This window comes from Peromyscus leucopus, chromosome 4 (genome assembly GCF_004664715.2).
Source record: "Peromyscus leucopus breed LL Stock chromosome 4, UCI_PerLeu_2.1, whole genome shotgun sequence".
Lineage (NCBI taxonomy): Eukaryota > Metazoa > Chordata > Mammalia > Rodentia > Cricetidae > Peromyscus > Peromyscus leucopus.
The window spans coordinates 128,572,511-128,597,180 of NC_051066.1; the positions used below are offsets into that span (position 1 = coordinate 128,572,511).

A 24,670-nucleotide genomic window follows, 5' to 3' on the forward strand; every position below is an offset into this window, starting at 1 on the left:
CACCTATATGCTCTGGTACCCAGCCCCCCAACCTTTTCTTCGCCTTCATCTCCTTGATAGATGGAGGGCAAAAACAAAATAAAACAAGCAAAAAAATCTCCTCTGCTCCCTGCTACTTTTTTAGCCAAATTGACCTCTTGCCATCCCTGAAAATGGCAAGCATCTCTCTTCTTTGGTCCACTCTTCTGCTTGAAAAGCTCTCTATATGGACCCACACAGTGAACCATCTCCTCTCCTTCAGATCTTGGCTCAAATACCTTCAGGTAATATCCTCTGTCAGAGTTCTGGAAACAGTATTTCAAGAACATGCCTGTGGGAGACCAGAACATGTGTATTTGGCACACTTGGAGCTGGTCAGTCTGAGAAACCTACAACTCAGGAGTAACCCTGAAAAGCTGTTTTCTATAAAAGAAATATCTATAAAGAAACATGTTACAAAAGTGTTTGTATCAGTTGTCAGTTTGCTCTACAACTTTTATTACCTGAGACACTTTACCTGAATAGTAAAATATTCATTTGCTATAATTTGCTAAGCCTCTCAAAACTTGAATGGTCATTGTACAAATCCCAAAGCCCTATTCCTTCTTTCCACTTATTTATTTACTTACTAACTGGTTTGAGACAGGGTCTCGTCATGTCGCTCTGGTTGGCCTCAAACTCGAAGATCTGCCTGTCTCTGCCTCCTGGGTGCTGAGATCAAAGGTGTATGCAACCACACTCCTATTCCTTTCTGTTCAAGATGCTACATTAACCTCAATCAAGCCATGGGTTATCAAAATGTTTTTTTTCCTTTTAATTTGTCTTATGTCAAGTTAATTCATATCCTAGCCAAAGAAATTTGACAGGTGTGGGGTGAGCTATTTTTCATTGTCCTGCATCTTGGCTGTTTACTTTTTTGGTAACTTTCATTTATTTATTTATTTACTTATTTATAAATACTGGGGGAGGGTACACCATGGACATACATGGAGGTCAGAGAACAACTTGCAAAAGCTAGTTTTTCCCTTCCACCAGGTAGGAACCAGGGATCTACCTAACTCAGGATATCAGGCTTGACAGCATGCACCTTTTACAGGCTGACCCATCTTGCCAGGCCCTTTGACCAACCTCTTTAAAGTGTTATCCCACACTGCCTTGCTGGGCATTCTCTATGAACCAATCTGCCTTATTTTCTTCAGAGTACCTACTATCAGCTGATTCATAATACACACACAAATGCTGGAAACTGAATTTGGGTCTTCTGTAAGAGCAGCAAGAGCTCTTAAACACTGAGCCATCTCTCCAGCCCCCAGACCATATAATATCATGGGACTGCTGTGGTAAACACAGTCCATCGTTGACAAAAATGTCATTATACAATCATGTGTATGTGTGTACTCAGCTTAGCTTGCATATATATGCGCATGCATCTGGAGGCCAGCGGCTAACCCTGGGTATTGTTCCTCAGGAGCTATCTACCTCTCTGGCCTGGAACTCACCCATCAGGCTACGGTGGCTGGCCAGCAAGCTCCAGAAATCCCCTTGTCTCTGCCTTACGGTTTTACGATTATGAGTGCACACCACTGTGCTTGGCTTTTTTTTTAAAACATGGGTTCTGGATCTGGTGATCAAACTCAGATTCTTTTTGTTTTGTTTTGTTTTGTTTTCCAAGACAGGGTTTCTCTGTATTAACAGCCCTGGATGTCCTGGAACTTGCTTTTTGGACCAGGATGGCCTTGAACTCACAGAGATCCCCTGCCTCTGCCTCCCAAGTGCTGGGATTAAAGGTGTGTGCCACCACAGCTTGGCCAACTTAGATTCTTATGCTAGCATAGCAAGCATTTTACAGACTGAGTCCCAGCCTCCATTATGTATTTTTTGTCTCTCCACCAGAATGAGCTACATGAGGCAAAAACTGAATTTTGTTTTTTTCCCAGTACCCACCAGAGTGAGGGTCAGAGGAGGCTCCCCCCATTATTATTCTGACTTGATCAGGTCCTTTCCTCAGATACTCAGTATCTCTTTCATAGGTGACTACTACGCCCAAGACCTGTGCTCTGAGCTGGAGGCCAGCCTGGTCTACAGAGCGAGTTCCAGGAAGGCACCAAAACTACACAGAGAAGACCTGTCTCGAAAAAACTAAAAAGAAATACGTGCACCAATTTAAACCAGCAGTCACTTCTTTTCCCTTATGCACAGTGCTGGGGATCATATATAAAAGGTGAGTATCAAGCTGGTGGCAATTTGTCTGGGTCTTTTCTTCCCTAGGTGAAACAAAGGCCCAGTGGGACTGTCATATCCCTAGATGCCCAATGGAGTGGGGAAGACAGACTGTGGGCTGCAGAGACAATAGAGGATCCAGAGACTCCTTCAAGAAAAGAGGACACTGCAGACTTAGTTGGAGATGGAGACAGAGATCTTGACAGACTAAGGTTATTGAAAGATGTTGTTTCTGTTGAAGAGCTGCTGATTGGGGATTACCCTTAAATCTAAGCACACTAAACCTAAACAAAAAGCAAGCCCTGTGATGGTAGGCTAAGGGCTGGGGAAAAACAAGAGCTTGGGTACAGGAGGAGGATGCCCAAGTCCACTGGCAAAGTCTGATGGGAGAAGGGGTCAGCTAACAATATGGCTTCACACAGCCCAAACAAAATTGGTGGTTACCCACAAAAAAGTCAAGAAACTACTTTAAGTTCCACTAGGGCCCCCTGAAAAATACCTGGGTAATTTTCAAGCAGAAGATGAAGAGCTCCATGTGGCTGCTGGGGATATTGCTTTAGAGAGTCTGGAAAACCCTGTGATGGCAAAAGAGTTTTAAGAGCCACCTAAAAAAGGACACCGAGAAAAAGTGGGTGTTCCAAGGGGGAGCCCCTGAGACCCTTCTACTTCATTTTGAGACCTGAATGAGATTACTAAAAATTTCTGTGTTGGGATTTCTGATGGGGCTTCCCCCAAGAAAACCACAGAACTGCCAAATTTGCAAATGGAGCTGAGGGTGCTTCAGCTAAGCACATATCCATATCTGTGCTGCACTGAAGAAGCCAGACTAGGTAAGAAGAGATCTGCAGCTCGGGAAAGGCCAAACTCGGTTTCCTCCTGGCTATGGCTCATTCACTGCTCCTAACAATGGTGTTTCACAGAAGGGTATCTCCAGAGCTGGCTATACCAAAGTGAATCCCCCACCCACACAAAAGAGTTTCATCTACTGGGGGCTAGGTCCCAGTGAACTGGCTTAGTTTCTTAAGAAGTAGCTCCAGGGACAAAGTTCAGAACCTTGAGGGAGGAAGCTCGCTCTGGAGAAGAAGTGCGTCCACCCTACAATTTAGGTTAGGGAAGGGCTTTTATTCTGGCAGCTGGGTATCATTATTCCATTTTACAGGTGGGAGGGACCGAAGACAAGAGACACAACAGGTTCAGCATTTTTCCAAGGGACTCAGGCAGTAGTGTGGCCAGAGGCTGGAGTTCCAATCCTTAGAGCATCACCCCACAATTAACAGAGATTCTGGGACAGGCCATCTCCCTGCACACACACACACCACTCTCAATGACTGACAAGGCTGAGATTTTAACAATGAAAACACTAACACGAGCCGACCATGACTGGGCAAACTCCTAACGCCACTCAACACTTGCCATGTCTGAGTTTTAATAGTGCCATAGTCTGAGGTTCCCACACATCTGGGAACCTGCTACTGATGATAAAGGCATTGTTCTTAGATGCCTGAACAATGGTACAATTGCAGCATGGAATGAGCACCTTCTACAGGCATGTTTTTCTCAGCCTTGATTTTCTATGCTCGACTGTCTAGATTATTACTTCCTGAACAAGGTATGGATGGAAAGGGTTTAGACTCTGAAATTAGGCCAACTTCAATTTAAATTTCTCATCCAGACACTTAGTTGGCTGAGAAACATTTAAGCTCAGTCATTTAGTCACTGGAACTTTGTGTACCACCTGGGAAAAAACTCACCTACCCTGGAAAGTTACTGTGTGGAATATATGAATGACCATGTGTTTCCAAGATGGAGAGATAGCGTCCAGCTTAAGTTAACACCTAGCACACTGCTTGACCTATAGTGACTGCTCAGTGAATCGCCTACATTAAGTAAAGGATAAAACACAATGCTGAATACATGAGAGGTACTCAAGATACTCAAGAAAGTCTTTTCCCTTTCCTTAAAGGGATGCTAAATTCAGAGCACACCCTGGGTGAATCACCTGAATTCTAAGACTCCAAGCTGCAGCCCCCAGGAAAATCTGGGGTGCCAGTGCAGCAGCATCTGTGCAGCTCAGAGGGCGGACCTAAGAGGAAATGGGCTCAAATGTCACTGAGTGGAATGTTCTTTACCTCTGGTGTCGGGGGAAGAATGCCTGCCCAGGAATGGTTCTGCCATAACCGGCTCTTCTACACACATTCCCTCTCAGAAGTGGGAAGTTCCCAGGTATGCTGCCCAACAGGCTCTGGAGACTCTTGAGTGAAGAGACGGTGGTAGGTGGAATTTTAGTCACTGAGAGCTAATGACCTTGCCCCAAGCTGCTGCCTTAGATAGGCTTAGCATTTTTCCAGGTGATTGGAACATGACATGCAATATGAGGCAGCTGGCAAGTCTCAGGTCCCAGTAGCCTGCGCAGAGGCCGGCTGCCCCAGCAGGTACCTCTTCACCTGCCTACCGTCTATAGCTGGCAAGTGCCTACCTGGTATTAGGACCAGTAGCTAAAGACAGTCAGCAAGTGATAGAGTCAAAGGGCCCGGGTTTACTTGGGGATGCTTCAGAGGGTGTGTCTGAAGGGCTGGAATCTTGGCCCTCCTGTAATTAGCTGAACAAATATTTGCCCCAAAAGAGAATCAAAGCAAGAGAGAATGAATAGAAGAGGTCACAGCACAAACCAACAGGAACTATTTAATCATTTATCTCCCCAGGGAGTTCATTTACAGACTGACTTTCAAGTCTGGCAATCCTTAGCTCAAGGAAGCCCACCTTTACCTCAGCCACCTCTACCCTGGTCATCTGACCTCTATGACAAGTGACCTCTTTGCCTTTACAAGAGCTACTGGTGGGGAGGTGTGGGTGAAGTTTCAAAGCAATGGGAAACTAGAGACAGGATGGGGTTTCAGGGCAAACCCAGCAGGTTTCTAGCTCAGTGGCAAAAGCGAAGCGCTTGCCCCGCCCTAGGCCCAGCCTATGGACAACCGAATTCTTGACATTCCCGAGTCCATGGTGCATGGCCCCTTCCACCTCACTTCCTTCAATGGATGACTTATTTTCCACAGCTTGTCCATTTTCTACATATTCTGAGGGGACAGAATACTTCTCATAAGCCCCGAGCTCCCCTATTTGGGAATGGAGTTCACTACGAAAGGTGGCTACTGGTAAGGAAGCCTCTCACCTCTCTATCACCCTGACCAGGTGACGAGCAGAAGGATTCTCTGAAGAGAAGGCACTCACTGGCGTCAGCCTCTGTTCACATTATCTCTAAGAGTCACAATACTCTGTTAAGCAAGAGAGCTTGCCACATTTTTCTGTGTTAGAAACTAAGGCTCCAGAAGGTAAACCAGCCTGTCCAAGGTCACATGGGAGTTGAGTGACGGGGCCAGGACTCACACCCACATCCTGTCTGTCACCAAATCTTAATTTCCTATGGAGCCTCTCGGACCCGGTTCCTGCTCGGCCAGCAAACGGCGTTCCAGTACAAAGGCCCCAGGGCCCCGACCAGAAAAGCAATAGGCAGAGCAGCTGGAGATCCCCAACCGACCCTGGGCAGTGAGGTGCAAAGTCCTGGGCTCAACGTATGACACAGCAAGAGGCCCCCAACAGGCCAACCGTGCAGCTGCGAAAATGGACTTAGGGGCGCAGCACCGCCACCACTGGCCCAGCCACCCTCCTTGAAAATCAGACGACGACGGTACTCTGCCACCCAAGGCCGCGGGCCCCCGCCTGGCCAGATGGTCTGAGTACGGTGCCTGTAAGTGCACAAGGGCCCGAGGCTCGCGGCTCTTCAGTTTCCCCGGGCATTATGTGCATCACTCCCAGCCAAGGTGACCCACTACGTGACAGTGAGCAGGAAGCAGGCAGAACTTGCCACTCTTACAGGTCCCCAGCCTAGGAAACACACAGGCGATGCTTTCCTTTGCTGAGAAATTGGAACAAAACTAAGAACCGGTGGGGCCACAAGGGTTGCCAGAATGAAAGACGCAGGTCTCTCAAGAACTGGGTCTCATCTAGATTTCCCAAGTTAACCTCTTGTGTGGAAATGAAGCCAGGCAGGTTTCCTGAACAATCAACATCCTCAGCAACCATGCCATGCAACAGAAAAGAGACCGACAAGGGCAGTTGGGGATCTCCAAAGAAGAGACAGACAAGGGGCGTGGTTCTTACCCAGCCTCCGTTGTCCTGGATCCAAGGCTCTAGGTGGTCATTCAGGTAGGTGGCCATCCAACTTGCGATCCGACTCACCAATACCTGCATCTCCTTGTCTACGCTTTCCACACACAGGGCTCCGCCGAAGGAGAAAAAGGCCACAATGCGACCCCAGTTTACCCCATCCCGGAAGAGTTCATTCACTACCTGTTCAAAGCTTTGATAGGCTGTCCCTGGGGTTATATGAAGCTGGGATGTTAGATCACTGAAGGCCCGCCGATACCGCAGTTCAAACTCATCGCCGGCCTCTCTCAGAGCCTGCTTCACCGCCGCCATGGGGATCACCTCCCGCGCATCCAAACTGCTGCTGTGGCCAGTGGCTCCGTTCACCGCGGGGCTGTCGGCCAGGCGCCAGGATGGGTTGCCATTGACGGCACTGGGGGTCTCCCTCTCTGAATCAGTTCCTTCTGGAGCCTCAGTCCTGTCCTCTTCGACATCACTAAACTGACTCCAGCTGTACCCTTTCTGGGACAGCTTGTAGGAGAGAAAGTCAACCACCAGCTCCCGGTTGCTCTGAGACATTTTTATAGTAGAGATGGGCTCAACCAGTCCATTGTCCAAAACACCTGCTCACTCACTGGGTCTGCCCTGGGTTTGGCGACTCTCTTCCAGGATCCAAAGCCAGAATAAAGGTTCTGAAGGGAGAGAAAGAGCTTCAGGAGAAAAATTTAATATGCATGTCATTTACCTTACAATATCCCATTCCTCCTCCAGGTACCAGAATCGGTTTCTTTGTGGCTCTTATAAAGGTCTGAGTCCAGGTTCTAAGGGACTTCAATGAAGTCCAATTGAAAGACCAGCAAGCTTTGAATTGTTTCATCAGCCTCTTTTTACTACTACCACCCACCCCTTTTTCTCCGAAATGCCTTCCTCAAAAAGTCACCCCCATTGGCAGCCTCCCCCCACCTACATTCAAATCTATCTCCGGCGACAGCAAGCAGGTGCAGCCCCCGGAAGATCTTTTGTATCATAGGTCGGGAGGAGGTGGCGGCTGGCTTGCCGGTAACTCTGCCTGCCTCGCGGCGGCTGGCAGGAAAAAAAAAAAAACAACAAACCCCAAACCAGCCGCGGCCGGAGGGATCATGCGACCTGGTAGGCAGCCCAGAAGGCGACACAGGAATTGTGAAGCTTAGGAACCTGCCCCCTTGCCTGCTTCCTCCATCGCCCCGATCGAGGGCGTCCGCAGCCACCAGCCTCCCGAGAGCCCAACCCCCTCGCTCTAGCACGCCCCTTGGCTCTCCGCCTCCTACTGGGAGCCAGGAGAAGCTCCCGGAGGAATGGACTTAAGTGTAATCCTCCCCCCCACCCCACCCCGCACCCGCTCCTTTCTTTCTTTCTATTTAAGTACCAGCCCTGGATGAGTCCCCTGAAGGGACTTCTCAGTGAATCTCAAGGTTTCGCGCAGGGACGCCGGGAGGGGGAAACCGCCTCGGATCTGCGATCTGATTTCGGAAAGCACAGCCGCGGGCCTTTCCGAGAGGCTGCGTGCTGGAGACCCCCCACAAACACCGCCGGTTGTCTCTGAATTCCCCAAAGGCCCTGGACATGGCATTGGGGGACTGCCAGGTCCTCCATTCCGCGCCCGGACACAATGGCCGCCGGCACCCCGCACAAAGACGGGGTGAAAGGGAGGGCGCTGCGCCCCGCCACCGGCCAGGAAGAAGAGTCGAGGCTCCCACAGCGGAGACCTCGTTTTCCTGGGGCCCGGCCCAAAGCGGCCTCCTGGAGCCCCCTGCAGGGCTCGAGGGCAGGAGGCTGCTCCGCGCGGGAGCCCCGGGTGGGTGGGCTGGGGCCTCGCTTACAGCTCGCGCTCCCCTCGGCCGGGTGCACGCCGAGCCACCGCCCCGTTGCTAGGCAACTGCCCTCCCTCAGGGGCGCCCCCTAGACCTCTCTGGAAGGAGGGGTCTCGCCCCCGCGGCCCGCCCCAGCGTAGCCAATCCGCGGGCCGAATCGGCACGGAAGCGGGACGGCAAAGGCTCCCATTGGGCGCCGCGCCTGTCAAGCACAGGGGGCGGGGCTCTCACCTGCGAGCCCAAAGAGCCGTGGGGGGCCACATCCCCCCTTCATCGGCCTGGTGGTTTCCAGGCACCAGGGCGCTCCGCGGCCGAGTTGTACGCCGCGGACTTGGGCCGGCCTACCTGGTTGACTGCTCGTGCCGTGTCTCCCGGAGAAGCCGGCCTCAGTTTCCCCTGAAGAGACCGGGGGAACTTGCAAGCGCAGTCACTTCCGGTGCCGCGGCAGCGCGCGCGAGCCCGAGACGCAAGCGGAGTGCGCGCCAGGAGGACTCGCGTCGAAACGTGGGCAAGGCTGCCCCCTGGCGACGGATTGGAGGAGCCGCAGAAACTCAGAATTCCCTGTTCACGTTGATTTCGTCTGTACTTCCACCCACCGAAAAAACACGTTTTCCTGCCCCCTTAGTTTGTCTGGAGTGTTGAAGATGGTTTTGAACGAGGCAAGACAGGGTCTCTGTTTTCATGAAGACTTATACCTCAGGGGTGGAGACAGTGTCCAACGAGAAAAATACACAAACAAGGTAATCTCTAATGCCTGGAAAACGAACAAACCAATCTTGGCATTATGGTAATGATAGTGAAGGGGGAATTGCTTTAGAGTGAGTGACCAAAACTGCCAAGCTCGGCTCTGGCCGCCTAGTGCAGGAGAAACAGTTTTTCAGCCCAAGCTGGCCTCTAGCTACGGAGTCCAGGATGACCCTAACTTCTGGGCCTCCTGTCTCACTATTATACCCAGTTTATGTGTTTCTGGGGATCGAACCCAGAGCTTTGCGTACAGCAGGCAGGCGTTCTACCAAATGGTCTATAGCCCCAGCCCTGCTTTTTCAAAAATGTATTCTTTTATTTGGGGCGTGAGCATGTGAGTGTAGGTGTATATGTGGAGGTCGGAGGACAACTTTTGGGAGTTGATTCTGTCCACGAGTGGAACTCAGATCCTTGGGCAGGTTAGTTCTTTCTTTTTATATAGGATCTAGTTATGTAGCTATGTGACTCAGGCTGCCCTTGACCTTGAACTTACTACAGTCTAGGTTGGCCTTGAATTCATTATCAGTCTTTGAACTTTTGTGGACTGAGAGCTGCTGGGATGTGGGCCTCCTGGTTTGCAGATGGCCAGGATGGACTACCCAGTCCCTAACTAACATAATAAAAGAGTTTTCTTTCTCCCCTGATTCCTGGGCTGTTGACGTGGCATCAGGAAGAGGAGAACCACTCTCAAATCACCTGACAGTCTGGAGACTTCGGCTCACCGTCTTCCACCAAAGATAGAGCAGAATCCACTGTTGGCAACAGAGTTCATTCTGACTTGACTGAGTGTGTGTCGGGTGCCGGAGAGCTGAGCCTACGTGGGGACGGACACACCAGACTTGTTTCAAACTCATTATCTTCACCGAGCCATGTACATCTTCTCAGGTGGGTGTAATTAAACCAGCCAAAGGAAGCTGGGACTAAAGAAATTAGTAAATTACCCAGAGTAAGAAAAATAGCGGGGTGAGCAGAGAGAATCTGCACAGAAAGGATGGGTGCTGGAGCGGAATGGACCCAGGCTGGTCTGAAACCAAGTCATGGCTTGGCCAGCGCGATAAACCATCCATCGCTGGATCAAAATGGCAGGTGTGTCCTTCTCCGTTTTCACCTGTGTTCGCTCACGGTCCCCAGGCAGCAGAGACAGCGGCTCTCACAGCTCCCCTGCAGTGGCCAGAAGGTTAAAAGAGGAACTTACGGAGAGGAGAGGGCTGGTGAGGTGGCTCGGCCTGGAAAGGTGCGTGCTGCCAAGCCGGACAGCCTGACTTCCATCTTGGAACCGATAGAGCGGGAAGGAGAGCACTAACTCAGAATTGCCCCCCCCCCCCAACTCCTGGTCGAGCAGGAAGCAGAGCACTAACTCAGAATTGTCCCCCCACCCTCTAACTCCTGGTAGAGCGCACACATAATGTTAGATCATGGGCCCGGACCTGCCTTCCCTTTCCCGCCTGATGCTCTCTCTGAAGGCTGTAACAGGAATTTATAAATAAACGTGCTACCTCATTCCTGCTTTCAGCCTTACCTCCTAGAGAAGCCTTTTAAAAGTAAGAGATGTCCGGCTCCTGCTTTCTCTCTGCTGCCCTGGCTGGCTTGTTCTCGATGGTTCTCATTCTCTTTCCCTCTCTCCCTCCCTCCCCCACAGCAGCTCTTTACCCATTCTCCTTAAGCTGACTTTCTCAATATTTCTATCATGGTCACTCAGTTCACAGCCCTGTCATGCTACCCCGGATGTGATGTGCTGTTCTCAGTCCCTTCCCACGCAAGGCCTGACCATGGTTTGTGCTCACCCTGCATAATGCTCATTGTCTGAAGGGAAATTTTGTGTCAGCTCCTTTCCCAGACCAAACCACTAATAATCTTGGCTTCTTAACAAATAAGTGTATTTAAAAAAATTTTTTTGTTTGTTTTTTTTGAGACAGGGTTGTAGCAGGAATCTTTTTTTTTTTTTTGGTTTTTCGAGACAGGGTTTCTCTGTGTAGCTTTGCGCCTTTCCTGGAACTTGCTTTAGAAGTTGTAGCATGAATCTTAAAGAGTCTTATTAACAAAAACAAACCTGCAGCCAGGTATTGGGGTGAATGCTGGAAGATCAGAGAAGCAAAACAAGCCACAGCCTCACCTGCCAATTCCTCAGCTGATCCTTTTTCCTCAGACTGGAAGCCTCTGAGTCCTCATCCAAATGGATCTCAGCTTAACTGCTGCTCAAAAGCCTAAACCAGCTTTAGTTCCTGGTCCTCACGCCTTAAAAACCTTTCTGCTTTCTGCCATCACTTCCTGGGATTAAAGGCGTGAGTCACCATGCTTGGCCGTTTCTAGTGTGGCCTTGAACTCACAGAGATCCAGATAGATCTCTGCCTCTGGAATGCTAGAATTAAAGGCGTGTGCTACCACTGCTTAACCTCTATGTTTATATTATGGCTGTTCTGTTCTCTGACCCCAGATAAGTTTATTAGGGTGCACAATATTTTGGGGAACACAATACCACCACACACAGGGCTTTTCTGTGTTGACCTAGCTGTCCTGGAACTCACTCTGTAGACCATGCTGGTTTGAACTCAGAGAATCACTTGCCTCTGCCTCCAGAGTGCTGGGATTAGAGGTGTGCGCCACCACCTTCCTGTCCAGTGAATTTTTTTAAAAAGGAATTTATACAAATGTTTAGCACATTATAACCAGTGACTCTCCATTTACCAATTTTCTTTGATCGTTGGGTATCATAGGGGGCTGGTTTAGCGCACTTAATTTGCACTTTTCAGAGAACCAAGGTTCAGTTTCCAGCATTCACTTGGTGGCTTACAACCATCTGTAACTCCAGTCCCAGGGGAGCTGATGTCCTCTTCCCACTTCTGCACAGGCATGCATGTGGTACACCACAGGAACAGTAGGTTCCTTCCTCTCACCTTGTTTCTTTCTTTCTTTTCTTTGTTTTTGAGGCAAGGTCTCTCTTGTTCTGCGGCTGTTCTGATCACCCTGCCTCTGCTTCCCACTCTGCTGTGGGAGTGTTCTGGCTGGGAGTACACATGTAAACTGCCACACCTGGCTTTTCTGTGCATTCTGGGAAGCAAAGTTAGGGTGTCAGGGTTGAGTGGCAAGTGCTTTTACATGATGAACCATCTCACTGGCCTGATTTTCTAAATTAAAAAGAAACAAATGTATGGTAAGGTGTGTTGGTGTACACCGTTGGCCCCAGCACTTGGGAGGAAGACAGTGGTGGATCTCTGTAGATGTAACCAACCGTCTTATTAAATAAGAAACACAGAACCAATGCAAAGAAGAAAGCCAAGAGATCAGAGCTTAGAGCTTTACCCACCTGCTGCAGCTAGCCAAGAGACCTCTCCAAAAAAGAGACCTACTTCCTGTGTGTTTGTCTTTATATAGTCTTTCTGTTCTGCCTTCTCATTGGTTGTAAACTCAAACACATGACTGCCTCGTCACTGCCTATCTGTAGAGACTTCCAGGTCTTCTGTGGTATTGAGATTAAAGGTGTGTGTCTCCAATGCTGGCTGTATCCTTGACCACACAGAGACCTACCTAGCTCTTCTACCAAGTGCTGGCATTAAAGGCGTGCGCCACAAACGCCCAGCTCTGCTATGGCTTGCTATTAGCTCTGACCCCCCGGACAACTTTATTTATTAACATACAATTAAAATCACATTTCAGTACAAATAAAATACCACCATAGATCTCTGTGTACTTGAGGCCAGTCTGGTTTACATAGTGAGACCCTGTCTTAAAAAATATACAAGTAGGGTTGGGGATTTAGCTCAGTGGTAGAGTGCTTGCCTGGCAAGCGCAAGGCCCTGGGTTTGGTCCTCAGTTCTGAAAATAAATACATACATACATACATACATACATACATACATACATATATACATACATAAACAAACAAACTAACTAAAAACATAAAAACATTATAAGGATATTGTATCATTTAGTCACCCATTTCCCGCCTTTGAGAACATTTAGGTAGTTTCCAATCTTTTCCCATTACAGATAATGCTGTAATTTGCCTAATCTGTGTTCTGCATATGTTGGCATTTGTAATATAAAAATTCCTAGAAGTGGAATTATCACGGTATGAGCAGATTAATCTGTTTCGGCCTTAATGAACATTGGCCGAGTGCTGCATACAGCACCGGTGCTGGCTTAGCTTCCCATTAGCAGATTGCGAAGTGTCCAGTCCTTCGCATGGTAAGACCGCAGTGTGCTATGGTGTGCACACAGGTACTCTCCGTGTTGCGGGGAACCAAGAGCTCACACATCCAGTTAGCTTTTTATCTCTGTGCTTCAATGCCAGCCGTGTCCAGTTTTTGTTTTGTTTTGGTTTTTTTTTTTGTTTTTTTTTAATTTATTTTGTTTCGTTTTCATTCTTGCAAGTGAGGCGAGGTGGGTTAAAACTGAAAGGCAACTGAGCCTGTAACCCAGGAGATCAGGAGTTCAAGTTCATCCTCTGGGCAAAGGATGTTCCAGTCCAGCCTTGGCTACAAGAAACCCTGTCTCAAAACATTATCAACACAAAACAACAATTAAAATACACAGAAAAGCAATCTTTCATTTACTCTTGCTGTGAGTGAAGTTGAACAATTTGATATGTTTTTAGTCGTGGTAAATGCTGGGGCTTTTTGTTTGTTCTTCGAGACAGGGTTTCTCTGTGTAACCACCCTGGATGTCCTGGAACTTCCTTTGTAGACCACACTGGCCTCGAACTCACAGAAATCCACCTGTCTCTGCCTCCCAAGTGCTGGGATTAAAGGCATACACCACCATGCCTGGCAATAAATGCTGTTTGTTTATATTGCTTGTTTTTTCAGTTGGTCTTTCTATTCAACTTTTCCTCATTTTTTTAAAAAGATTTGTTTTTGTTGCCTGGGCAGTGGTGGCACACATCTTTAATCCCAGCACTTGGGAGGCAGAGACAGGCAGATCTATGAGTTCTAGGACAGCTGGTCTATAGAACCAGTTCCAGAGCAGCCAGAGCTACACAGAGAAACCAGCTTGAAAAACTGGTCCTGAAAAGCCAGCCAAACAAACAAACAAAAAAAAGATTTATTATTTTATAAATATCTTGTATGTCTGTATGTGTGTGTGTTTAGTGCATGCGTGTGTTTGTGTATGTCTGTCTATGTTTGGGTTTAGGTGCCCTAGGAGGCTAGAGATTTCAGATGCTCCTGGAGCTAGAGTTGTAAGCCACCATGAGTGGTAGGAATTGGACCACACCCCGTGCAGGAGCAGTAGGTGCTCTCAACTGCTGGCCATCTCTCCTGCCCCGCCTGGCCTCCTCCCTCCCTCCCTCCCTCCTCCCTCCCTCCCTCCCTCCCTCCCTCCCTCCCTCCCTTTCAGTTTTTGCCATGCAAAGGACAGAACCTAGGGCTTTCTTTTCTTTCTTTTTTTTTTTTTTTTTTCGAGACAGGGTTTCTCTGTGTAGCTTTGCGCCTTTCCTGGAGCTCACTTGGTAGCCCAGGCTGGCCTCGAACTCACAGAGATCCGCCTGCCTCTGCCTCCTGAGTGCTGGGATTAAAGGCGTGCGCCACCACCGCCCGGCTATTTTTTATTTTTTTAAGATTTATTTATTTATTATGTACACAGAAGAGGGCACCAGATCTCATTACAGATGGTTGGGAGCCACCATGTGGTTGCTGGGAATTGAACTCAATACCTCTGGAAGAGCAGTCAGTGCTCTTAACCTCTGAGCCATCTCTCCAGCCCCTTATTATTTTTTTTTATGTGTGTATGTGATATGTATGTATGTGATATATACCTGCATGTATATAAGTGCATCACATGCATGCCGGTGCCATGGAAGACAGAGAGGGTCAGACTGTCCTAGATTGATTCTCTGTTGCTGGTATAAAACACTGACCAAAAGCAACTTGAGGGAGGGAAGGATTTATTTGCCTCACAGGTCACAATCCATCATGGAAGGAAGGAAGCCTAGGCAGAAGCCAAAGCCGGGACGACGGGAGTGCCGTTTGCCAGCTGCCTCCTCTTGCTTGCTCAGCTACCTCTTTTGCATAACCCAGCCCTGCCTGTGTAGGGGTTCCACCGCCCACAGTAGACTAGGCCCTCTTCAGCCATTAGCAAGCAAGAAAATGCCTCACAGACCTGCGCACACGGAGGCCGATCTGTTGGAGGCAGGTTCCTCAGTGAGGTTCCCTCTCCAGGTGAGTCAGGTAGCCCGCTGAAGGTAACTGTGGCACAAGCTGTTATGAGCTGCTGGATCTGAGTGCTCCAAACCAAACTGGGGTTCTCTACAAGAGTAGCAAGTGCTCTTAACCTCTGAGCCATCTCTCCTGCGCCCCCCTTCTGATATTTTATCAAAACATAATAGCTTCATAATGCATTTCTATCCATTAACAATTCATTTTAAATGTTACTTTTTCACATTTATTTATTTGCGTGTGTGTGTGTGTGTGTGTGTGTGTGTGTGTGTGTGTGTGTGTGTGTGTTGGGGGGTCATGTGTAGAGGTCAGAGGACAACTTGTAGGAGTGGGGTTCTCTCCTTTTATTGTGGGTCCCAGGCATGGTTCTCAGGTTGTTAGGGTTGGAAGGAAGTGCCTTTACCTTTAATTCATTTTTTAACTTGAAAAAGGTGTCTTTCGGGCTGGAGAGATGGCTCAGAGGTTAAGAGCACTGGCTGCTCTTCCAGAGGTCCTGAGTTCAATTCCCAGCAATCACACCGTGGCTCTCGACCACCTATAATGAGACCTGGTGTCCTCTTCTGGCCTGCAGGCGTGCATGCAGACAGAACACTGTACATGTAATAATAATAATTAAAAAAAAAAAAGCTGGTGGTGGTGGTGGTGGTGGCGGCGGCACAGGCGGCACAGGCGGCACATGCCTTTAATCCCAGTACTCAGATGGCAGAGGCAGACAGATTTAGATTTCTGTGAATTTGAGGCCAACCTGGTCTACAGAGTGAGTTCTAGGACAGCCAAGGCTACACAGAGAAACCCTGTCTAGGAAAAACTGAATGAAAAAAGAAACTTTCTTTTCTCCCTCCTTCTTCCCCCCTCCCCCACCCCCTCTCTTTCTTTTCCGAGATATGGTTTCTTTGTGTAGCCCTGGCTGTCCTGGAACTCACTCTGTAGACCAGGCTGTTTTTGAACTTAGAGATCCCTCTGCCTCTGCTTCCTGAGTGCAGGGATTAAAAGCATGCACCACCATCACCCAGCTACTTATTGCATTATAGGTAGTTTCATGAAATATTCCCCTACATAGGAAGATTTAGGTGGTTCCCAATTTTTTGAAACTATTGTACAATGCAAGAGCCTGCACTGATTTCCTTATTTCTATCCTTGGCCCCCTCCGTCAGTAATGTCGAAATTGTGGATGGAGTGGACCAGATGTGCACACTGTGTTTCTTGCTAGCACTACAGTTCTGCTTCTGTGATTTCAGACCTCATTGCCACCTGTTCATCCAGGAAGGGTATTTGAGCTGAGATCAAAACTCAGTGAATGTGGAGGATATGACAGGCTTGGAGTCTCTTGGGCCAGGCACACTTCTTAATTTGGAAGCACTTGGGCCTTCTGCTGTGAACAAATGAATGGCGTCATTCATTCATTCTTTTCATCAGTCACTTAGTACCTTTTGTCTAGCAGGCCCTGAACACACAGCTTTGTTGCACTTTCCCTCTTTAACAAAACATGCTAGGCCTGTAGGACAGAGGTGAATGCCCCCGTGTTACAGAGGAACTTTGGGTGACTGTCCAGGCAGCAATATGTCCTGTCATTAGGTAACATTTCACCCTCCTGGGGTCTTTGATGAAACTGAAGACTAGATAGTTATAGTTTTCCTTAGTTATGATAAAAGGTAAATTAGGTTCAAAACTTTGGACTCCCAGCACTCGGGAGGCAGAGGCAGAGGCAGGTGGATTTCTGTGAGTTCAAGGCCAGCCTGGTCTACAGAGTTAGTCCAGGACAAGTTCCAAAGCTACAGAGAAACCCTGTCTCAAAAAACAAAACCAAAAACCAAAAAACCAAAAAACCAAAAAAAAAAAAAAAAACCTTTGGATAAGATAGATAATACAGCAAAGCTACACAGAGAAACCCTGTCTCAAAAAACCAAAACCAACCAAACAAAAAAAAGATAGATAATACAGTATTTTCTCAAATTAAAATAGACTAGATATTGTAATCGTAATTCTTTTTTTTTTTTTTTTTAATGTTAGCATTTAATTAACCTCCCTGGGTGGCTTCAAGCCACCAGGACACAGGCACCTCCAGCACCCTTTATCTTCTCTTCAGCTGAGAAGTTTGGCTTTCACGATGACAGGCTGCTTAGGGAGCTTCCCCTTCCCCAGGACTTTGTAGTAGCCCGATCGCACAACATCAATGATGGGAGCAGCTCAAGTCTTGTTCTTTGCAGCGTTGACATGTGTCTGCTCACTGACCAGTGTCCACAATGTATCCAGGATGACAGTCGGACAGAAGCTCTGGGTCCTCTTTAAGTGGTAATGTCTCATACCAACTTTCCCAAAGTAACCTGGATGATATTTGTCGAAGTTGATCCTGTGGTGATGCATGCCTCCAGTATTACCGCGGCCTCCTGGGTGCTTTCAGTGTTTACCGATGCGGCCGTGGCTCATGTGGCCCTGGTGGCAGCAGAACGGAAAGAGGGAGACAGCCGTGAAGTCTTGCGAGGTAGCAGGCGTCGGGGCGGGTATAATTGTAATTCTTAATAACTTTTTATTGTATACAATTTTACTATGTTAAAGTTAAAGTTAAAACCTTCCTTTTTTATTTAGACAAAAAAGAAGAAATGCTGTGGAACAATCTTTTTCCTCACTACTATGTATTTTTCTCATTGGCTAATTAAAGAGCTGATTGGTTGAGAGCTGAGCAAGAAGAGACTGAGCGTGAGAGCCAAACTAGAATTCTGGGAAGAGGAAGGGCAGAGTAGGGAGTTGCCAACCAGATGCAGAGGGAGCAGGAGATGGATGTGCCATGCTAATAAAGGTATTGCCACATGGCAAACATAAATAGAAATATGGGTTTGCTGGGCAGTGGTGGCTCACACCTTTAATCCCAGCAATTGAGAGGCAGAGCCAGGCGGATCTCTGTGAGTTCAAGGCCAGCCTGCTCTACAGAGCGAGATCCAGGACAGGCACCAAAACTACACAGAGAAGCCCTGTCACGGAAGAACAACAACAACAACAAAAAAAAAAAAAAAAAAAGGAAAGAAAAGAAAGAAAGAAAAGAAATATGGGTTCATTTAAGTGTGAGAGTTAGCTAATAATAAGCCTGAACTATTGGCAGAGCATTTGTAATATAAGCCTCTGTGTGGTGATTTGGGAAGTGGTTGCCAGGTATTTGGGAATAGGTGGGTAGGAGAGAAATGTCCTGGAAATGGGGTGGCCATGGCCTAGGCAGACCCCTGTCTTTCTTGCCTAGCCTGTGTCCAATCCCTGCCTTCCTCTTCGTCTCGACAGTCACCCTTCAGGCTGAGTCAACATCTGTTACATAGCTCACCTCCTAACTCACTACATCCTTACCAATTACTTTTTACCCTGTTTGATATCTGTCTTCTCACTAGAATGTCAGAATTTCCTTCCCCCCTTTTCTTTCTTCCCCTCTTCTCCCTCCCTCAACCCCCTTCTCTCCCAGTGAAGAGAATGTTTATTCTTGGCTAAAAATAAGAGAAATAGGAAATAAGTCCAGGCATGATGGCATGCCTCTAATCACAGCACTTCAGAGGTAGAGGCAGGAGGAGCTCTAAGAATTCCAGGCCAGCCTGGTCTATATAGTGAGTTCTGGGACAGCCAGGACTATGTAAGTCCTATCACTATGTAGACTAGGATGGTCTCTAACAGAGATCTATCTTCCTCTGTCTCCCTGGGCTGGAATTAAAGGCATGCACCACCATATCAGGCTTCATGGCTGCCATTTTTTTAACCTTTCTTTTTTTATTTATTATTCTGATCTTTCACATCATGCATCCTGATCCCACCCATATCCCATCTCCCTCTCATCTGCCCTCTGCCCCTGAAACCTCCCAAATAAAATATAATAAAATTTAAGATAAAGGGAGGGTTGGAGAGATGGCTCAGGGGTTAAGGGCACTGGCTGCTCTTCCAGAGGTCCTGAGTTCAATTCCCAGCACCCACATGGTATTGCAAAACCATCTGTAATGAGAGCTGGTGCCCTTTTCTGGCTTGCAGGTGTACATGCAGACAGAACATTGTATACATAACAAATAAAGATATCTTTTTAAAAAAGATTAAAAAGGGAGGAAAAAAAGGAAGAAAGGGACAGTCGTCATGGAAGCTTCAGTGTGACCCAAGTAAGTCACACAGTAAACCCTTTTATCCATACATTTTTACATGCAGGCATTCATTGCAGAGAATCATTGATTTGATTCGAGGCTCCTGGTCTCTGCTACAGTATCAACACTGGGGCCTCGCTGGGACTCTGCCTGGATATCCTGTTGCTGCATGGCTGCCATTTTAATACATGCCAATTTCCCTGTAAAACAGCTAAACCTATCTCTACCACTACTTTCTTTCTTTTTTTGTTTGTTTTTCCAGATAGGGTTTCTCTGTGTAACTGCCCTGGAAAACTCACTCTGTAGACCAGGCTGGCCTCAATCTTCCTGCCTCTGCTTCCCAAATGCCAGGATCTTTTTTCCTTTTTCTTTCTTATTTTATTTTATTTTTCTGGAGCTAAGGACCGAACCCAGGGCTTTGCGCTTGCTAGGTAAGCGCTCTACCACTGAGCTAAATCCCCAACCCCTTTTTTCTTTTTAAAAACTAACTGCAGGGCTTTATTGTGCAGGAGGGAGGACCACACTTGTTTTCCCACCCTCAAATTCTACCACTACTTAAAATTAAGTTTTTTGAATTTTATTATTTTTTTAATGTGTATGGGTACTTTACCTACATGCATATCTGTGCACCATGAGCATGCCTGGTGCCTGTGGAAGCCAGAAGAGGGCATAGATCTCTTGGAAGTGGAGTTACAGATAGTTGTGAGCTGCCACATGGATGCTGGGTATCAAACGCAGATCCTCCAGCAGAGGAGCAAGTGCTCTTGATCACTGAGCCATCTCTCCAGCCCTGTCCACTGCTTTTAAAAAGATTGTTGACTTTAGATTTCTTGATTTTTATTTTTTAACGTGTGTATATGTGAGGAGGCCAGAAGAGGGCATCAGATCTCCTGGAATTGGAGTTACAGGCAATTAGAACTAGATTCCAGTCCTCTGGAAGAGCAGCCAGTGCTTTTAACCACTGAGCAATCCCTTTGGCCCCTCTGTTATTATTAGTGACCAACAGACGTAGCTGGGCCATGTGAAAAGACAGGGAGGGGAGAACCGGAAGCCATGAGGCCAGGAGAGCAGGAACAAGACCGGCTGCCAAGAGGCAGAGAGGCCGGTGTGAGGCGTAGCCAAAGTGGCTGGGTTATATAGGAATCAGAGAAGCCAGGGAAGAAAAACCCAGCCAGTCCCTGGGCTGGAGAGTTTTGGGTAGGGGGTGCAGTATGCCAGCCAGGAGGACCCTGTAACAGACTGGCAGCCAGCGTCTGCTTTGATGTGTTAGTAGGCACCTCAGTTAACATTGGCCATTTGTCTTGAGTTTGAGATCTAGCAATTAGCGCTGTACAAATTCTTACTTTAAAGTTGGGCATGCCTGTCCTCTTGGCACTTGGGAGGCAGAAGCAGGGTCTTGCTGTATTGCCCAAGCTGGCCTGGAACACACAGACCTGCCTTAAGCTCCTGAGAGCTAGGACTGCAGGAGTGTGCCACCATGCCAGGCTTCTTTTCTTGTCTTTGATGGCATGAAGATATTCTTCTTCTGAGAACTACCTGTTTTCACCTTTTTTTTTCCTGTTGAATTTTGTCTCATGTCACACAGATTATTTTTATTTTTTAAAAATCCATGTGGCTGGGCATGATGGTGCATGCCCTTAAATCCCAGGGAGGCAGAAGCTGGCAGATCTCTGTGAGTTCAGGGCCAGCCTGGTCTACACGGTGAGTTCCAGGACTGCAGGACTGTTACATAGAGAAACCCTGTCTCAGAAAAACAAAAAACAAACAGACAAAAAAAAAACCACACACACACACCAAAAAAAAAAAAAAAACAAAAAACGGAAAAGAAAAAGAAATCCATGCATCTGTCTGTCTGTCTGCCAAGAAGGGAGGTGGTCATAAACCACCAGACATAGGCACTGGGAATCAGACTCAGGTCCTCTGGAATAGCGGGAAGAAGCCATCTCTCTACACCCTCCACAGATTCTTTTTCTGTCCTTTTTGAAAAATGTACCTTCTGGTTTCTGTTTCTTACATGTATGTATTTACCAGGTAGCATATTTGCATGGCAGGAGGCAGGCAGGAACAGTTGCAGCTGGTACCCTCTAGCGTTAACTGTTCTCATTCGGCCCTTGGGTATGGCCCCAGCCGTACAAATGTTACACCCCTGTGGTGGCCTAGGAAGAAATGATCCCTTAGCCATGTGCTGCGGCTGGCATTGCAGGTTCCAGGCAGGTCTGAGCCACACAGATTGCTTGGTCCTTGACAGCATAGGGTGTTACTGCTGTGTAGGTCTAGGAAGTGGAGATTCCGTAGCCCTTGACACTGGCCAATGCCACAGCTGTTGGCTTGGGGTCTGAGACATTTGGCTCCAAAGACTTCCCTGCTCTCTGGAACTCTTCCAGCACCCAGGGCCTGGGGTCTCTCCTCTGACTCCGTTCAGCCTTTTCTTTCCCTTTACTCCTCAGCTCTCTCCCTTCCCTGTTGGCCTTGAACTCCTGATCCTCCTATTTTCAACTCCCACGTGCTTGGATTACAGGCATGAGCCACACGCTGGACTCTTGGACTGCTCAGTTGCTTCTTCAGCTGTTGAGCAGCTGGCGACCTGGCCACTTCTGTAGTTTGACATGTGGGCTGTTCAGTTGTTGCTGCCACCGCCACACCCCCGCCTCACCCCCGCCACATCACCGCCTCTGCCGCTTCATTCTTTGTGTTACCAACCCAGTCCATCTACTGAAAGTGGACAGTGGTGATGCACACCTTTAATCCCAGCACTCAGGAGGCAGAGGCAGGAGGATCTCTGTGAGTTCGAGGCCAGCTTGGTCTACAGAGTGAGTTCCAGGAAAGGCGCCAAAGCGACACAGAGAAACCCTGTCTCAAAAAACAAACAAACAAAATTAAGTAAAGAACTTGATCTGCCTGCCATCTTGGGGTCTATTCCCATGTCCCATCCGGCTTAGAAAGGCCAGGAGACTCTGCTGCAGCCTTTGTCAGCTTGTGACATGCTGGTGGTGACATGCTGGTGTGGAGAGATCCTGGTGAAGATGGTTGGTGCTCTAAGACCTGTTAGTGGGATTGTATTAGGTTGGTTTTTTTTTTTTTTCATTTTTCGAGACAGGGTTTCTCTGTGTAGCTTTGCGCCTTTCCTGGAACTCACTTGGTAGCCCAGGCTGGCCTCGAACTCACAGAGATCCACCTGCCTCTGCCTCCCGAGTGCTGGGATTAAAGGCGTGCGCCACCACCGCCCGGCCTCATTCCTATGTTTTAAAAGAAAAGGCAAGGGCTGAAAAAAAAAAGTTGAGCAATAAGCTGGGCGGTGATGGCTCCTGCCTTTAATCCTAGCACTTGGAAGCAGAGGCAGGCCATCATAGACTCTAACCCTCTGGAACTGTAAGCCCAACTTATTGATATATTTTATAAGTTGCCTTGGTCATAATGTTTTATCAACAATAAAAACCCGCCGGGCGGTGGTGGCGCACGCCTTTAATCCCAGCACTCGGGAGGCAGAGGCAGGTGGATCTCTGTGAGTTCGAGGCCAGCCTGGACTACCAAGTGAGTTCCAGGAAAGTCTCAAAAAAAAAAAAAAAACAAAAAAACAAAAACATAGGAATGAGTATTAAAGACAATAATACAGTTGGGACTTAAAAGGAAAGATGAAATCACAGAATCATTGCTTTTCGCCAGTTAATATTGGGGCAGGTCTGGGACTGGACAGAGTATGGAGACTCCATAGTGACAGGGAAGGAGAGCTGGAAGGAAGTGTGTATGCTGCCTGTAGGAGACTTTTTGTTTTTGGAGACAAGGTCTCCTTACAGAGCCTTGGCTGGCCTGGAACTTACTGTGCACACTACGCTGGCTTAGAATACACAGAGATTCACCCTGATGATTCTGTCTCCTGAGTGCTAGTGTCAAAGGCCGGGGCTACCACACTGGATTCCTTGTAGGAAACACAATGTATAAACATGGAGAAAATAATCTTTAGAAACAGTAAAAAGGCCAGTGTGGTAGTGCACACCTCTAAACCCAGCACTCAGGAGGCAGAGGAAGGCGGATCTCTGAGAGTTCAAGGCCAGCCTGGTCTAAGAGTGAGTTCCAGGACAGCCAGAGCTACACAGAGAAATCTTGTCTTGGGGAAACAAAAACAAAACAGTAAAAAATTTCCTTCTGTGAATTCTGGGAGGTCTAGGGTGCATTATATATTTAACCTCCATTATATACTTAAATGTAGTACCAATTCTCCCAATTAACTAGAAACTAGCCTAGCATGATGATACACACCTGAAGTCCCTGCACTTGGGAGGTGGGGGAGGCAGAAGGGTAAACAGTTTAAAGTCATCCTCAGTCACAGTGAGGATTCAGGCAAGCTTGGGCTCCAAGAGGCCCTACCTCAAAACAAAACAAACAACCTCTCACCCAATTCCAACCCCAAACAAACAAACACAAACAAAAAAAAAAACCAAATAAGAGCATAGGATTCTGGGTTTTGTAGTAGAGTTTCAATGTGCGCCCTTAGTGCAAGAGACTACATTTCCCTGAAGGCTCTCCGGCCAGTTGTCAGCTTGGTTCCGCCTCCTAACTTCCGGCGTCGCTGCATTTTTCGAGGCCAATCAGAGGGCGGGGTTTGTTTGTTCCCGGCTCTCTGATTGGTACATTCGACTGGGTGCCCGAGTTCAAAATTTCAACTGTACCGGTTGAGTCCCGGAGCGGACGGGCGGCGCTGGCTTCTAGATTTGTTGCAAGGCGAAGCCGGGTAAGTGGTAGGAAGGTGATGGGGAGCGGCGGTGCGGCGGGAGCCATTCCTCCACGTTTCTGAGAGGGTAGGGGATCCTCGGGGCAAGCCCTGACAGCCTAGGGAGCGCGGGCTTCGGTGACCCGGCTTTGCGGTAAAGCCTCGGACTCGGAGCCGGTATTCCTGGGAACTCCGGAGCAGACGCTGCTCCAGACTGTCAGGCACTAGACGGTTACGACTGTTCGTGTTAGCACTGCTCTCCAATGTCTGCTCTTAGCATCACTTTAGAGAAGGAAGCCGAGGCCCAGTGGGTGGAAATAGCCCTGCCATTAAATAGTCTTGGTGGAAGAAAAGGTATCGCCACCGACACCAGTTGCGTTTGTCTGAGATAGGAAAGTAACTTGGTGTTCTGCCAACACAGTTGAGGCAGAGTTTAATTCCACTTGATTGTCTTCTGTTTGGGATGTAAACTTCACTTTATGTTGTCCTTCCTGCCCTTCCCATTGTATCGAGTCATTGCATGTTTCTGCCTTTTTAGCGTTCTTTCCTGGGACATTTATAGATTGGAGGCAAAGGAAAGTAATGACCCAGATCATATAGTGTTGTGGGTTGTTACCCCCTCATTTTCTTGATTTGTAATCATATGTAATTTTCTGAGTAGCAAGGACTCCCACCAAACTATTTCTGCTTGCTTCCTTTCTTCCATTCTTCCTTCCTTCCTTCCTTTTCTTTTTTCACTTCCTGGCTTATCCTTACCTTTTATCTTCACAT

The 24,670-nt window shown here is 47.8% G+C and overlaps 2 protein-coding genes and 1 pseudogene across 13 annotated transcripts in view; 1 reads left to right on the plus strand and 2 right to left on the minus strand.

Annotated features, from left to right (window-relative positions):
• Positions 1-8,626, minus strand: part of Bcl2l1 (BCL2 like 1) — a 53,241-nt gene extending 44,615 nt beyond the window's left edge. The window contains exons 1-2 of one of the 9 annotated variants that reach the window (XM_028887537.1): positions 8,538-8,626; positions 6,358-7,052 (exon numbers count right to left, since the gene is read on the minus strand). In XM_028887537.1, coding sequence (XP_028743370.1) covers positions 6,358-6,921 — 564 coding nt within the window. In that variant the 5' untranslated portion in view covers positions 6,922-7,052; positions 8,538-8,626. The other 8 variants (XM_028887533.2, XM_028887536.2, XM_028887535.2 and 5 more) reach the window with 8 other exon arrangements.
• A 119-nt stretch (positions 8,627-8,745) lies between these two features.
• Positions 8,746-24,670, plus strand: part of Tpx2 (TPX2 microtubule nucleation factor) — a 62,490-nt gene continuing 46,565 nt past the window's right edge. For 2 of the 4 annotated variants that reach the window (XM_028887529.2, XM_037205302.1), the window contains exon 1: positions 23,816-23,920. The gene's annotated coding sequence lies outside the window, so the exon portion shown is untranslated. Of the gene's footprint in view, positions 8,933-9,532; positions 9,822-23,815; positions 23,921-24,670 lie in introns of those variants that run through there. The other 2 variants (XM_037205300.1, XM_037205301.1) reach the window with 2 other exon arrangements.
• LOC114705586 lies at positions 17,091-19,362 on the minus strand (annotated as a pseudogene).